We start from the raw sequence: 16,786 nt of genomic DNA, 5'->3' as shown, positions 1-16,786 counted from the left end.
CCAGTAGCCTTTAGTATCATTTCCTAGCTTGCATTCAGTTTACTGGATTTTCCTCAGCCAGAAGGTGGGATACAAATTCTTCTGACCATAGAAGTTTCATCCTAGTACTCCTCCTTGACCCAAATTCTTGAAGTATATTGTTTTCCCCACTTCTTTTGTTTCCGTATCGCTTCTTTACTTTACAAAAGAAATGTTAGACATGTACATTTTTCTACTTGGAAAAATCATTCCTGAGGCTTGCATAATTTTCCAAAGAACTTACTTGCTGTGGCCTCTCAATACTCATCAGTTACAAAGCCTGGAAAGAAAAGGAGCCAAAATTCTGCGTGAGTGGAATGAGGGTATTCATGCAGTGGGTGAGAATGACTACGAAGTGTGTTCCTCAGTCCCAAGTAGTTATTACCATACCATCCACCCAAGGAATATAACAATGGAGCTCTGTTAAAATGTGTGGTGACCTACTAACTGAATACAGGAGTCAAGAAACATCTGCTCTATTCCTATTTTGAAATGGAAGATAATGTGACAATAAAAGCTATATGATTTAATGCCTGAGCTCAGTTAAACCTCACCATATTGTTTGACTGCCTTTCCTCTCCTTCCCCCAGCGAGGGTACATAAGTGAATCACCAGAGCAAAGACAGATGTACAAGTACTTGAGAAATGCACAAATGCAAGCCCAATATCCTAAGCAGTACTGGAATTTTCGGCATTGATTACCATCCACAGTAATACTATAAATCTATACATCTGACATTGGTCCCACACGCTACTCAGCTAACACCAGGCAGGAACCAGGCTGTTCAAGTGAACAGCCCCTGCCAGTGGTTTTTTTTATTCATGGCAGGACAAGAGAGATCTATATTAGAGGTGAATCTTACCTGATAGATAATCCAGAGATGGAAGAACAGGGAACATTTTAATCACAGTGCAAGCTGAAAGAACAGATTTCTTTGTAGCTAGTTTTGCACGCAGAATCCAAGGTTCTTACAATCCACAGGAAATTCAGAAATTAATCTCATTTGAATCTTGACCATACTGATGAATAAACTGAATTTTTTTGTGTCGTTGGTGTTCTGCTGAACTTCATATGAACTTATTAATTGCTGGACTATATCGTCCCACGGAGTTATTACATTTATGCTGTTAATAGGTTCTATTAATGTCTGAGTTCATCTTCAGGTCATGGGTCATTAACTGAGGCATGGTTTGCATTGTGGCCTATTTTTCATGAAAGGCTTATTAAGAGAGACAGAGACTATCAATGTTAATGGCATTTACTTTTCAAGAATCTAATGAGGTCATTAGTTTCCATGTTTAATTAAGTGCCAAACGCAAGCACAGAAGATAAAAATGCAGTTGACCTCATCTTTATTGCAGTGGCAGAGGAATCTTTCATGCTATTCCTCTCTGCTGCCTGTTTTTGGATGCATGTTTTTGCAGGAAATGAAGCAGGCCTTCCTGCACCCATCAGCCACAGGAGCCCCGTGCTGCAGAGCACCTCTAAAACAACCGTGTGTTGCAGACTAAGTGCCTGCTCTCCTTTGCTTAGATGACACTGGAAGCTTCTAGTGCCTGAAACCAGATGGTTTCAATAGATGATGTAATTTTGGTTATTTCAGCAGAACAAGCTCTTATAATACTGTACTCATTCTGAATACACGGCATGTGGAATTACTGCAAGCCCTGTAAGTACACTTCACATTTTCTGCATAAAAGGGAATCTTCTGAATCTCAGGTGGAAAGTACAAACCTTATTTTCTGCATATATTAAATTTCTCTTGGTCAAAAGCTTGTCAATTGCTACAAGTATTACCTATCTGCCCAAATTGCCTGTCTTCATGAGCAACACTACCTAATGACAAGTACAATGTTTTATGGCTCATCTTGTTCCAAGCTGACTCTTATCTTGCAATGAGGTACGTTGTTTTATATACAGTTTCTTTTTCTCCCCTTGGGCAAGATAAAAATCTATGAATTTTACAATGTTTTTGTTATACACCAAACTTCCTTACTAGAGTACTCACTATAAAGCCATCTCTGATATTGTATCAAATCAGTGTAATGTAGCTCTGTAGCACAAAGTACACACAGCCCTAGGATACAAGCTGCAATGTGAGATAAAATTATTTAGATCTAAAAGATACAACATGAGATTTTGTGTCCTAAATTCCTGGCTGAAGAGAAGATTCTCAAAGCTTGTATTGCTCCTTCACATTTAGCAGGCATCCATCAGAGATTTTTGATGAAACTGCAATGGGAATGTTTATATTTCTGTACACACCTAATGAAATCTAAATATAACCACTGTACTCCATTCCCATTGTCACACACCCAAACCATCTAATAATGCAGTCTGAAGCCTCCAGGGTAAGGGAGAATGCAAACAAGATTTTGTTTCCTGCTTCACAAATTCTTTCACCTCCAGATACTTGTTCCAGAAGGATACTAATCCTAGGAAATGACCTAAAAATCATTAGTGTTTACAACTATACACACTAAATAAAAAGAACTAAATGGTATTTGCCAAGTAGTTTTATATACATTTTAGGAGGCTTGAAATTGCAAAATCAGGCTTCTTTTTTCCCCTGAACAGTAATGAAAGACACTTGTATAAACTGAAATCAGCCCATAATAGGCTATGAGTGGCATTGTCTTTGCTGAAAAGATTGAATAATGCACCTTGGTATAAACATGTCCTATCGAACACCTCTATTTTTTAGGACTGAAACTAGGCACAAACTGTTAAAAAAAAAAAAAAAAAATTAAAAAATCAATTTGCCTGCAAGCACTGTTTTGATCTCAGACAAGTTATTAATCTGGTTGGTGAGTCAGTACTTCCAAATCCAGGTCTAGGCTAACTCGGAAAAATCAAAGGCAACATAGGCCAATGGTGAAACAAAACTGCTCAAATAAAACACACAATAAAAAAAAAAAAGACTTCCAGGAAAAGTAGAATATGTATTAAATAAGGTGGGGTGACAAAAAGACAAATTAGTAATGACCCAGTTGAAATTATAAACTCAAAGCTTTTTGTGATGATGCCATGAATGTCTTTTTGCCCAATGCACACCCCAGTCTTCACAAAGAAATTCTGGCCAAGCCTTCACAACTTGGGCAACAACCAGGGGAACAAGCCAGTAAGAAGAGATGTTGCACAACCTCATACTTGAAAGTTCACACAAAATGTTATTAACAGTAGTACCAGCAAGGAGCCAAGAGGAAGAATGGCCAGTCTGACTTCTTAGAATGAGACAAGAAAGGCGCCAATTTGGACACGGAACCGGCACATCTGAAACAGCTTATGGTATTTCCACATTCTCACAGCATGCTGTAATTCAGGGTGCTTGTGCCACACAACTGTGTAGATCTGAATAAGCAAGAGCTTGCAGTAAATTCAAAACAAACTCATTTCCAAGAATAAGATGTTTTCCCACAGACACAAGCGGCAGGCTTCCAAGAGTTCTAGCAGCCCATGATGCGTGGCTGAAAAGTTTGTGACTAACTGCCAAAATGATCACACACTAAAGAAGAAAAGAACGCCTTACATTTAAATGCCAATAAAAAGGAAAATAATTAGCTCATATTTGCTTGCAAAATTCAAAGTATATATTGTTTGCTTGAAATGACTGCTTCAGAGTTAAATGATTTAATATATATATGTATTTATATAGCTCTGTGGTGACATTAGCCATGAGCATGTTATTTATGCTATCATACTATAGTATTTACAGTCATACAATAATATAGTGATATACAACTAAAATGCACATTAAAATGTTTAGTTTTACTAGTCAGTTCTACCACGTCATACAAATAGGACTGTCTGAAAAGTGTATCATTAATCAGTAAGAAAACAGTTTACTTAATTACCACTGTGATTCTGGGGTGAGACTCCTAAAGGACAATAAAACTCACATAATTTTTCATTGCCATCAATACATAGGAGAAAGAAACGACTTTGGCTCAGCTTGCAGGACTTCTAATCACCAAGAAAGCCTTTGTGGGGTAAAACGAGCATGTAGAGGAATTGGCAGCTGACAAGCTAACATTTTCTTCAAGGGCAGACCAGAGCTGTAAAAGCAGTAGGGAACAGCTTACAAGGAAGCACCTGGGATAATTGCTCCTAAACATCCTCAGGTATTTTTCAGACCTCATTATCTGATTTAGGTAGTTTAGACCTTTTAAAATAACATATGTAAATGCAGCACATTATCAGATGAAGGATTTAGGTTTTATTATTTCTTTCAAAAGAAGGTTTCTGTTGATACTACAAGTTTCTGTTCACTTTTTAAAAATGGGGAGTTCATTTTGAAATTAAGCTTTACAATAACAATAAAAAAAAGGCTTTTACATTATGGCTCACATGGCAAAAAAAAAAAAAAAGAGAATCAAAAGTTCACTTATTAAAAATCCTAATTAAAAACCCCAATAAAATTTTACCACTGGGATCTATTTCAAACATGTTCAAAGTACTGAAGAAGTTACTGCTTCACTGCTCACTTTTGCCGTATTCAGCAGATGAGATATGTGATCACACAAAATATTCATAATCTGCTTTGAGGGTAAGAAACTCAGATGGTTCAGATAACCAGAGAGGTTGTTCAGGCAGATTACAAGATCTCACGTGGTCGCTTTACGGAGTCTCAGCTGAAGGAATGGTAACTGGAAGTTGAGAAAGCAGCACTGCCACTGCTGTAATGCAGTCCCCAAAATGTTTCATTGCTCTTACAATACCTATTGTGAAACTATTTCAAAAACAGTTGCAAAGAGGAAACAATTTCTTAGAACATATGTCAAATGTTAAAGTGTCCCTGAGCCCATCCCTGCCGCACTAAATCATTAACACGGGTGTATGGGCAACGGGACCTGAACCAAAGATTCCAACTCATAGAATCAGTGACTCACAGAATGGTTTGGGCTGGAAGGGACCTTAAAGTTCAACTAGTTCCAACCCCCCTGCCATGGGCAGGGATACCTCCCACTAGACCAGGGTGCTCCAAGCCCCATGCAACCTCATCTTGAACACCTCCAGTGATGGAGCATCCACAACTTCCCTGGGCAACCTGTGCCAGTGTCTCACCGCCCTCAGAGCGAAGAACTTCTTCCTAATTTCTAATCTAAATCTACCCTCTTCATTTTCAATTCCTAATTTAAATTACAGCATTACAGTATGTTACTTAAAAGCAAAGAACAAACAGAAACTACCTTCCACCATCAAAAGTAGACACTACCAACACGTTGTGTTCTGCTTGCTTTTTTTCTTAAAAACAAATAAGCAATTAAACACAACTAGGTAATTATTTTGCTGTGTGATGTCTTGAAGAGATTAAGTATTTTTCTGCCAATTATCCAAGATGAAGCTGATTTGTAAGTTCTACCAAAAAAAAGCAACTTACTCGAGGATGGAATGAGTTGCAGCCAGTGGATGGTAACGGTACAGCAGGAGGCAATGGTTCACTCGGAAGACTTCACCACCCTTCTGGATATGTTTATAAAAAAACAACAAATCTTCTGGAACACCCTGGAAGAGAAGCAGTTATTTCATATCAGGAAGTGACCAGTGTTCAGAGTTACATCTGCAGAGACACATTTTATTTTTCTGCCAGATAAGTAAGGCTTAACATAATTTGATTCGTATTATTTCTGCATGTCTCCACAAAGTTATCTAATGGGTCATTAAACAGACATATCTGTAGAAAAGATAAAGCTATTAAAAAAGCAAGTCATACTATTTAAAAATGCATCACAGTTGACCACAAGGACAGGTAGGAAAATAAACATTATCTCATTTTGACAGGCATATAAAGCCCAGGTTAGCCCCAAAAGAAAGAAACTGAGCTCATGAAGCCTGAAGTGCCACGCAACCAAACAGGTTACTGAAAGGGAGCAGTGACTTCAGAGGAGTGTCTTTTTGTTTCACTAGAGTTATTCTTTCTTTGGTTGCCATACAAAGATGTATACTGGTTCTAATAAGGAAGGGTGAATCAGGCTCTATAATAAGAGACCTTAATAAGAACAACCTTAGAATGACCAAACAAAACTCTTTTTCTCTTGCAACCCATTTCCATGGGACATTCTTCACAATGGGATTGCAAGCAACACTGCTGAAACAGTGCAAGAACATAAATTCCCAGAACTGGGGATCTATCAGGCCGTAGGAAATATTTGATATTTCGTGATCATATGCACCATCTTCCACCTAAAAATCAGAAAATCTTCATGCCAGAGATACAGAGTCATGAGAGCAGTCCTATGGCACATAGTATTCAACTGCATGTCACAGCAAATGGAAGCTCAAACCCACCGCTGGGGATACAGCCTTACACTGAAGGTTTAAATGTATCATCTATTTACATTTTTCAATATATGGCTAGAATTATTAATTTTCCTATGTTTAAATACAGATTTTTCTTTCCTCCAACCCAGTGTTTAAAAGGTCACATGATTTTATCAGGCTAAAAATATCTCTGACATATAAAACCAGGTGAGCCAAATAAAATATTTCAGTGTAGCATCAAGAAAAAGCTTAAAACATGACAAAGCTAGGCAGGAAAAGTAGAAGAAGGAAAAGATACTGAAATACATTTCTTTCTTTAGGCAATATCACATAACAGAATAAAAGGGGCATAAACCTCAACCTCAACTTCAGGTATTCATTATCAACACAGAAAAATAATAACAGCATAAAAAAAAAAAAAAAAGAATTTTTTCCCCTTAGCAAAACTTCTGAGTAAGAAAAGGAGATCTCTAATGAAAGTGCTGGACACAAAGTCCCTCTGTGGTGTCTTCTGTCCTTCTGGTTACAAGAGCAATGAAGTCCAGTGACTGTTTTTCATACCCACCAGGCTGAGCAGCCAAGGGGGCGTGGGGAGGGGAAAGGAGACAAAAAAAGCTTTGAACCCTGGCAAACAAATCCAAACCACTCAACTGAACATATGTATCTTGGGAGAAATCAGAACCAAATCAAGCTCTGTACTCTGCAGCTCCAGACTTTGCTCTGTGATGGATTAAGACACTGAGCTGGGCCACGCTCCCAGACCCTGAACAAAGTGGGTTCTGATGTGACTGCTTGTGAAGGGCACCTTATCTGCAGCTATCGTTTGTCTTTGTAGATATTTGTCTGGCTTCTAGGTTAAGAGCTGCAATGCAAAAGAAAACTTTTAGAGAACTTCATACAATTTATGCTTTATATGAACCTACTTCAAAAGCCACAGAAGAAATGTGGGGGAAGTTGGAGGAGCAGACAGGAACCACAGTACAAGAAAAACAAATTCTTTCCATTTATCTTGTCGCCTTTTCTATCTTTTTCTTATTGTGGACTTTGATGGAAGTGCTGAGAGTCAGCAGCTAAGTTTAAACCTTTTCCTCTTTTCCAGTCACACACCAGGGCTGTGCCAGGCAGGGCACAGACTTTGTAGCACATATCACATTACTGCAGTAGTCATATCTTGATTCAGCTATATGATTACATCACACACGAATCTGCAATTCATTTTCTCATGGACAAGCATTCACATTATTCAAGATAGCCATTAATATGTATATTAAAAAAGAGAGTTACTGCAAAAATAAAGGATCTTTCAAACTGCTGTGTGGTTCCAAGTGCTCTTTTGCTTTACTTGTACTGGCAGAACTACTTTGAAATGAAGTGCCCTGAGCCCCAGGAATGGGCAGGTGCCTTGTACTGCTCAGCAGTGGCCTCTCCCATTACAAAGGCACAGCCCTGCCCTGCATTTTTCAGAGGAGGAAAGATGTTGACTGTGTTATAGATCCTGCAGGGATGGGACTTCCTACGGCTCTTGAGCATGTTAAGTTTGTTGCAATACAAGAGTTTCTTCCTAATTGAGACATATTATTTGATCCAGATGGCATTTTAAACACTAGGAATCTTTGTCCAACAACACAAAGTTCAAAGAAAAAGCTGTTTAACCACTAAAAGGATATTTTAATGTATTTTTTGAAATTTAATACTAGCTAAAAGTATCAATTAACAATCCAGCGTTTCAGCAGTAGGCTACCATATAAATAGTTTTCAGCGCTAATAAATACAATTAAATTTCACAGTTTACATGTTACTGGACTCTATACAGAATTATCCACATGGTAAATTTTCCAACCCAATATGTTCTGCTGCACTGAGGGATAAACTCATGGGTCTGCCTCACTCAAGGCTGTGCTCATCAGCTGCTATTAAGAACTCCTAGTGAAAAACAGAGCCCACATCTGCTCTGCTCTTACCAGCACACACCAGCAAAATCATTGTTCACTTTAACCGCTTACCACTAAACAGGTGAGGGATTTGTGTTTGCCCAATATCACTTACTGTGCTGATGGCTGGCTGTACATGAGGGGATTGATTTTGTAGACACGATGGGATGTCAAGAAGAACCCAACTTGAATTAAAGTAATTCCTTGTTCAGGGACCAAACTAAGTATTCCATTATTATTCTCCCATCATCTTCTCATTGCTTGCTGTCCCTCACTTCTAGCAGACTGTTGTGCATGAAACAGCACTCCAAACACAGTGTCCTCAATGTACATTTATGGCTAGGAGGTACAAGCCACCCAGCAATAAAACAAGCAATTCTGGCTACAGTTTTTGCAGCTTCACCATCAGTAATGGTGAGGAGAATCAGTAGGGAGGAAGACACTAATCAGTGATTTTTAGAGGACTTTTCATTAAAGAGTGGCCCTCTGTGCAACAGTGGAGCTAGTAAAACCTAGTGAGGGATCATGTTGTAGTCCTGGGATGACCAACAGCAGAGCTTGAGGAGTCAGCCTGAAGTCTTTTTTGGTCACTCGGACAGAATTTACTATTAGTCTATCCAGACATAAACATGCTCTAAGAATTGCCTTTTACTGCTAATTCTAACAAAGAGACCCTCACAGGAAAGAAGTTTTTCCTTACGTAAAGAAGTTTTTCCTGCCATGCAATTATAACAGAAAGTGTTGAAAAACAAGACAAAGAAAGTAAATTTATCCACACACGGAAAATACCTTCAAGTTTGGGAAAGCTTATCCCTTCCTCTTGATCAAAGGCATCAATGAAAACTGGGCTATAACTTGGTATCATTTTTGCAAACCAGACAGCAAATTGGTGTAACTGTTGGACAGAATAAGCCAAGTTGCTTTAAGTCCTCAGAGGAGCCGAAAATTGGTGAATGGAAAGAATGATTCAAAAAGGAAGTAACTTTTGATCCCATGCTAACCTGTTTCTTACAGGACATTGGAAAGAGTTGGTTTCATTCCTATTTTTTAAACCAATTCATTTCATACTGCACATTTTAGAACACTCAATAAAAAAGAAAAACATTTCAGCATTAACATTGCACTAGAGTTGCATAAAAACCAGATCAAATGGTGTGTATTGCACCACCTGAGATGAAACAGGAAAAAAGATTCTAAGCTCATTTATCAAGAAAGCAGAGATGTTGAGTAAAAAATCAAAGTACTGTTTTGTTTTTTTTCTTCTTTTTAAGTATACTTACATCAACAGCTGCCCGACAGCGTTTCATCAAAGTCTTGAGCTAAATCTTGGACTTACAGAAATAACACATACAGAGGGGTTGGTTGCATGGAAGTGAGCACAAAAGACACCCTAATTTAAAGGAAGTATTCCTGCCTCAGAAACAAATGTTGTTCTGCCAGGCATTAAACTCTAACTCACTGACAAATGCTGTCCAAAGGGTGCTACTAATGGGGAACTGCTACAGAGCTGATAGAAGCTAAAACTGAATGAGAAATTGCAGCTCTTTTCCAATTTAAATGTAAAGGTCAATAAAATTAGTAACAAACGTAATAGAACAAGATTATAGAACAAGATCATCTTTTCTTTCTCCCTAAAGATATTTTGTATTATATGTCAGTTATTTTTCTTTGGCAATTAAAAACTTCTCATTGAAATACTTATTTCAAGGAGACATCATCATTAATTGAAAATATTCAGTTTAAATCCCTTTAGGATAGTCACCAGAAGCATGCAAGCAGACTAACCACAAGCTATTGTATTATTAATAGCTATTAAATAGCTATTAATAGCTTCTCTTCAGGATTATCCAGAGTATTCTTAAATCTTTCTTTCTGCAGCTCTGTCACTTCATTTTTTGCCTCCCAACCAAACCATGTCTTTACATCATTTTGGTTTGATTATAAGACCTGAAGCCTGTAACGTTTACTTCATTGTTTGGGAAATACCAGGTTAGAGGAAACTCCAAAAGACTGCTTTCATCCAAATATATTGGCACAGAGAAATTCAGTTAAACAAAGATGATGGGGAAGGCAAATGGGAGGGAGGTGGTAAATTCTAAATTATATTTAGTAATGGACTACGACCATGTCATTAGACATGGGGCATGGGGTGAATTTTCAAATAGCTTATAGTGTAATTAATCACTGGCTCCATCACTTTTTGTTTCCTTTTGCGATCAAATACTTAATTCTGTCCAGCCTTAACTATACCAAGCCAAAAATATTACTGCCTATGTTTTATCCAGATTTTTCCCCAGAGCACCTTGATATGTTATTTGACAGACTGATCATATTTTAATTCATGTAAAAAAAAAAAAATCCTACTTAGCCTTTTACCTTTTGGGTGTTATTATAACTGCCTGCTTTTCTGGAGAGAATGACTTTTATGGGCTCTGGCAGAGAAAAAAAAATGGAAAAATGCTTTAGCACCTAATAGCCTACAAAGCTATCTTAGAGCTTTGCAGCATGTGCTACAGTCTCTTGTGCACCAAAGGGTATTTTGACACCACCCCAAGTCGTGTTTTTTGTGACCTTTTATCACAAAAATAGATCAAAACTGAGCTCCAGACACTTTGTTTGGAGCCACAGTTTGTATTCAGAAAGGCCAGTGGCTTATAGTATGCTATTCCATCTGGGGCTCATTAAGAATAATTTCCCCCTGTTTTCACTTTGAGATTAGTTCAGAACTTTAAGGCAGTCACTCTATTTTTATTTTTCATACACTTAAAAAGGAAGGTTAAATGCAGAGGTGACAGGAAACTTGGGACCAGGTTGCGGTAAAACTCCAGTGAAAGAAGCAAGTCTGGCATGTTACAGTTATAACTGTATTCACTGCTTGAATAAAGCCGAGACTGTAATTTGTCCAAAGTGGGGTCTGCAGGTTAGCAACACTCATTGATACAGTTCTTACTGTACTCAAGATCTCCTAGAGCACTTATCTAAAGCTAGAGCAAGGCTGTTTTAGTGCCATTACACACGTGACTGGAACAAAAAGACACCATGCCAAAAGAAACAATGTGCCTTCACAGAGACCTCCTTTTGGACTTTAACGGCAAATAAAATCTGTTATCCATTTGAAGAATATATTTTGGTGGAGATACACAAGGCCAGTCAGATAGAGTTGCAAAATGTTGGGTTTGTGTGCAACTTGAAGTGCACTGTCAAAGGTGAAGCAGTAATTTGCTTAGCTAGACAGACACCATGTCTACCACTGCACGTGACTGTAAGCTCCCTACTATAACAGATGACAGAGCTTCAAATTCTGCTTTTCATATCATACAAGACCATGTACATTTTTTCCTCAGCATAACTTTTTGTGACACTTTTGGATACGGTTATGACTTTCCAACAATGGTGTTAGCTGTTAGAAGACACCAAAAAGGACAGGAGGAAAACCAATCATATGGATAACATCATACGCTAATTTTCAAGTGTGATTTCTGAATGGTTTAGTGAAGTCTTGTTACTTCTTACAGTAAGGAAGTACTACACTCTTTATTCAAATCAGTTGGATAATGGGAATATTACTTCCGTTTAGTTTCCTAAAAAAATAAATCAGAAATACTGTTCATGTGACTCTCCTCCTAGCAGTGGATACTATTTTAAATGTTACTTCATAGGCTTGTGACCATTTCTGTTGTATTATCTTAGTCCCAGCACACCATCAGAGCTGGCTAAAATCAACTACTTTTAAGTACTTCTGCTTTAATTATCATAGCTCAGAGGTTGTATAAGTAACACCTCTACCATTTTAGTTAACCAGTGCATGAAGCAAACCTGGTGGGTTCCGAGCCACCATTTATGAAGACGCTATTTAGAATTTTGTTTGGACATTGCCACAGTGACTAGATAAACGGAATCTATTTCCCACAGCTGCAGATCTTGACCAGAAAGAACTTTATTTCTTAAAACATTTTGTAAATATTTCTTTAAAATCTGCTGCACATAAAGCCTGGATGGACAGAGAGACACAAGCATACCTACCCGGAATAAAAAAAGACTACATCAGAACTTATATGTTTATATTCTGACAGTCCACCCATACTATTACCATAAACATCAAACCACACTTTTTTTTCCATGGAAGAATTATCTTCCATTTGTTCTAAGCACTGAAATATGAAGAACAGGTGTTTGGATTTAATTCCAAATGAGAAATGCAGCTTTTTGGCACGGCAACAGTTTAGCAAACAGAGAAGGCTGAAATGTGGAGATTTGTTGGCCTGTTTCTGTATTTACTTGCAGCAACATGACACTTTGAGGTTGCATAGTTAAATACTAACCCAATAATGGAGATGGAAGTGATCAAATTAACATAGTCAGATTATGGGTTAGGTCAGAACATACACACGCATGGATAAGATCCATGAGAGTACTCAGTACTAGTTCATAACAGCTCTATTGATACACAGGGAAAAATCTTTCTTTGCCTCAAAGGAATTCTTTGCAAACAAAAATGAATGAGTTAGATCAATGCTAAATACTTTACAGTGCTAAATGCTGAAAGATTTAGGACTTGATTTTGTGTCGTCTAAACCCACGTAGGACAAAGGTTTGACTTAACTGCTTTGTTCAGATCTCTCATCACCCTTGTTCATAGGGTATTTTTTTTGAAGGTCCTCTGTATCAGCCAGAGTTTGAGTTTTGACATGTTGGACACTTCACAATAGGGACAAACAAAAATTTTAACTTCTCACTGATCATTTTTAAAACTAGAAGGACATATCATGCATTGTGGCTGAAAAATCATTAAGATTAAGATTGTCAGCATATTACATCTGAATAACCATTGGCATAGTTTCTACACAATCATATATGAAGCAAAACAACAAAAAAACCCTCACCAAAAAAAAAAGAACAAAGAGAAAAAAATTCCAAAAGTAAAAGCAAAAAGCACAGAACAATAGCCTGTCTAACCTAACCTCTTGAACTTTATCATTAGGCTTGCTGTTCTATTGTTGTTACTATGCTTTAGCTTGCTTGCTTTCTCTTTTTGAGCTTACTAACAATGCTCAAGAAGTTAAATCAAACATTCTTCAGAGCATGAAAACACAATGATAAGGAATAATAATAAAAAAGAAATAAAGAGCATGGGTCAGCGGACATAGACTGTACTGGGAGCCAGGCACCATTCCCAGCTCTTCCACTCAGCCGCCATGTAATTAAGGGTGAATCTTTTCACCACTTGAAGTTCTGTTCTCTGACTGCTGTCTCCTTAAATTATAATTTTTTTGGCAGCCCAAAGAATAATATTTGTATATCCTCATACATACATATACATGTGTATGTCTGTGTGTATATGTACACACTGCATGGCACAGGAGGGCTCCATTTAGAGGCTATAAAAAGAATAATAATTAAAATATGTTGTAGTTGAAATAATAAAATAGGAAATAGCCTTAGTAGATTTTTTTTAGACTACTACTAAATGAAGGCTTTCCAAAAGAAAAATCAGAACTACCCCTTCTAGCCCTAAAATATCATCAAAACCACAGGAAGCAAATGCCCTCAGGTCCAAAACACACAGAATAGATCCAAATGTGTCTGAATTAGATCTATTTGCCAACATATTTCTAGTACTACCACACTAAATACTGCCAATAGGTATCTCTGGATTTTATTATGTAAGCATGCTGATGAGACTAAAGCAACAAAACTAAACTAATACAGGAAATCTATGAAGAATAAGAACATCTGTCAGTGGTGAAACACTTCTCAGATAACAGTCCTTTAATTTATAAGCTCTCAGTCCTGATCCTTGAGGAAAAGCTACCTGACATCTTCCAAGAACAAGCCCAAGATCTAACGATAGTTTTACGGCACATTGTGACCTCACCTCCTCCCTTTTTTCTTCATCTTAGTGATATAAATCTGTGCCCTTCAGAGAATGTATTACCACCTCTTTGCCAGCCTGCACCTTTCTTCCCTTCTAATCTCTTTCACCAAATCTACCTTACCTTTCAGAGATGGGTCATAATGAAACTATGAGCTGGCATCTATTTCAGGGGCTGAAGAGGAGCTTGAATGACTGAATCTTTCTTTAATTTTTCCATCTACTATGCTGTTATACCTAACAAATGTGTTAGATTTGTCTACAAAGCCCTTCTCAGCTATGTCCTTCAATCATCAGAGTTTCCCAAAACAACTGCACTTGGTTAACAACTGGTTTTAAAAAAACAGGTAGATTGGTATGATCCAGACTTTTTTAGACCTCACTTTTTATCTGTACCTCCTAGCCTCGTGCTTCTTAACAAGTCTTAGAGGTTCCAGAGGCTATTGGACAAAGAGGTGGTTCCTGGACTACATATCATCCATAGCACTCACCTTTCCACCTTCATCAAATTTTCCCACATGAAAAAACCATTCTCGAGAACAGAACCAGGTTGGCATGATCACTGTAGGTCCATGGGAAGTAAACACCTAGGAAAAAGGTGGAAAAAAAAGTCAGTCTTTATTAATAGAACATCGAAAACAGCATCTGCTGGACAACAAAGTAGATCTTACACATTCACCCTGAAATCCTGCAAATATTTATGCCAACACTTAATCATCAGCAATTCTAAGTGCTTAAAATATAGTACATGCTTCATGTTTAAACTGCAGTGTCTGCCAGCACATTTGAGGTGTCACTGTCCATCACATGAATCTAATTCTTGCTTCATATTCCATAACCTTGTCTTTTATCATAAGCTGCAACACATGCAAAGTGCTTCAAACTTTATTTCAAGTTTAGAGAAGTACACTGGAAATGACACTTCTCTTAATAATGGCAGTGTTGATATTAAAGTGAAGGAATGGAGGAGAACCTTAAAAAGTTAAAAGTTCTTAACCCTACAATTGTTGTGCATTGATTTTGTATTTTATCTTCCTTTACACATATATTAAGGAGGACCTTTTATTATCTTTTGTTTATGACACCTAATCAAGTTTGGAAAGTAAGATGCAATTTATTTTAAACATTACCAGACCACTATGGATTTGCTACCCAGTGGTACCTAACTTAAAAGATTTTTTGAATGAAAATGCTTTAGGGACTTAATTTCATCCCCTTGACGAGTGACAGCCAAGAACTACACAAATCAGTCTTTGCACTGTTAAGCAAACTTGCTGTAAACACAACTAAGAAATAAACCAGAATGTGGATTATGGAAGTTAAACTGGTTCTTTCTTTTTATTACAAGATGAAGTATCTCACCAAACAAGAGACTGAACGTGTCAAATGGAATGTGCAAAGTTCAGACTTTGAGACTGTGCCTACTTCTTAGGGAATAAAGAGCACAGCCTGGTTTACAAGGGAAGAAGAAAGAAACCTCACAATTTCTGCCAGTCCTCAAACACTAATGAAAATGCTGATCTTATGAGCAGATGATTTCATAGCATGCTATAGGGGTAATATTAATATTCCTATATATATTTCCTATATAAACATTTTTAAACATCAGTGCATGAATGTAAGTTTTGTCACATGCATCTAAGCATTTACATTTTCAAGGTGCTCCTCTTGCTTTCAACCCAGGATGAAGCTCCTTAAACTCCTCTTAAGTCTGGCAAATTCCATTTCCACAGATAAAACATGGATTATATACCCAAATTTTACACGCTGTTTTATACAGACACATAGACCAGCTCTCCAGCCAAATTAGATTAGAAACCTAATCAAAATTCAACAGGTAATCTATTCCCACTTTTCTTATGTCATGAACCACCTGACACAGGCATCCACCTTAGGGTAAAGCACACTGATTTCTAACTCCAGGAACATAAAGCCAGAACTTCACTGTCTGTGAATGGGTCCTGGGGTGACTCATCTGGACATAGACAAATTTTAGGCAGTCATATTTAGTCAGAATAATCCTCTCGCTCAATGGTTATGATTTAGCACATTAGCAGCTGATTCATAACTGAAATACACTAGCTTCAGAGGTGCTAAATGTCAAAATCTGTCCCCAAAGGTCAGTGGGAGCTGAAAGAGTCAAAACAATCCTGGAAAATCAGAGCAGACATGATTACTCAGTGCACAGTTATTAGCTCCACACTAATTACAAGGGCAATTGAGTATGGTCTGAACTGAACAATGACCAAGCGGTAATCCCAAAAGAAAACAACAGGAGGGAGAAAAGCAAGGCTAGAATGCATTGCATTGAATCTTGATTCTGAATGAAAGCAAATCTTCAAAAGAAAGCCTTGAGCCTATTGGGATATGCGAATGTGTTTGGAGAGGCTAGAATGCCATGCCCTCAGTGCAGCCAGGTTCATCAGAGAACATAAATGCACTTAATCTTAAAGATGTAGCTCAATGTAATTAGTCATGCTCATGTGCAAAGAGCATTCAACCCAAACATTTTAGATAATCTGTGTTCCATTGAAGTACATACTTAAGTGAAGCCAAATAGAACAAATTTGAAACACTGAAAAAAGAAAAAGAATCAAAATATCACTGCTTTTAACAAAAGATGATGATGATTAACTACCAGACTATCACACACTGAGCACACGGATGTCTTTCCTAAATCAAGGAGTATACTATGGCCCACTG

The 16,786-nt window shown here is 37.5% G+C and overlaps 1 protein-coding gene across 1 annotated transcript in view; it reads right to left on the bottom strand.

Annotated features, from left to right (window-relative positions):
• B3GNTL1 (UDP-GlcNAc:betaGal beta-1,3-N-acetylglucosaminyltransferase-like 1) overlaps positions 1 to 14,670 on the bottom strand; it is a gene marked incomplete at both ends in the record, with an annotated part of 29,993 nt that extends 15,323 nt beyond the window's left edge. The window contains 2 exons of the mRNA XM_008944440.1: positions 5,400 to 5,524; positions 14,575 to 14,670. Coding sequence (XP_008942688.1) covers positions 5,400 to 5,524; positions 14,575 to 14,670 — 221 coding nt within the window. The remainder of the gene's footprint in view (positions 1 to 5,399; positions 5,525 to 14,574) is intronic.
• Positions 14,671 to 16,786: the final 2,116 nt, after the last annotated feature.

This window comes from Merops nubicus, unplaced genomic scaffold (genome assembly GCF_000691845.1).
Source record: "Merops nubicus isolate BGI_N331 unplaced genomic scaffold, ASM69184v1 scaffold22747, whole genome shotgun sequence".
NCBI classification, from domain to species: domain Eukaryota; kingdom Metazoa; phylum Chordata; class Aves; order Coraciiformes; family Meropidae; genus Merops; species Merops nubicus.
Note: the sequence above shows the minus strand (reverse complement) of the source record. Positions and strands in the feature narration are given on the sequence as shown.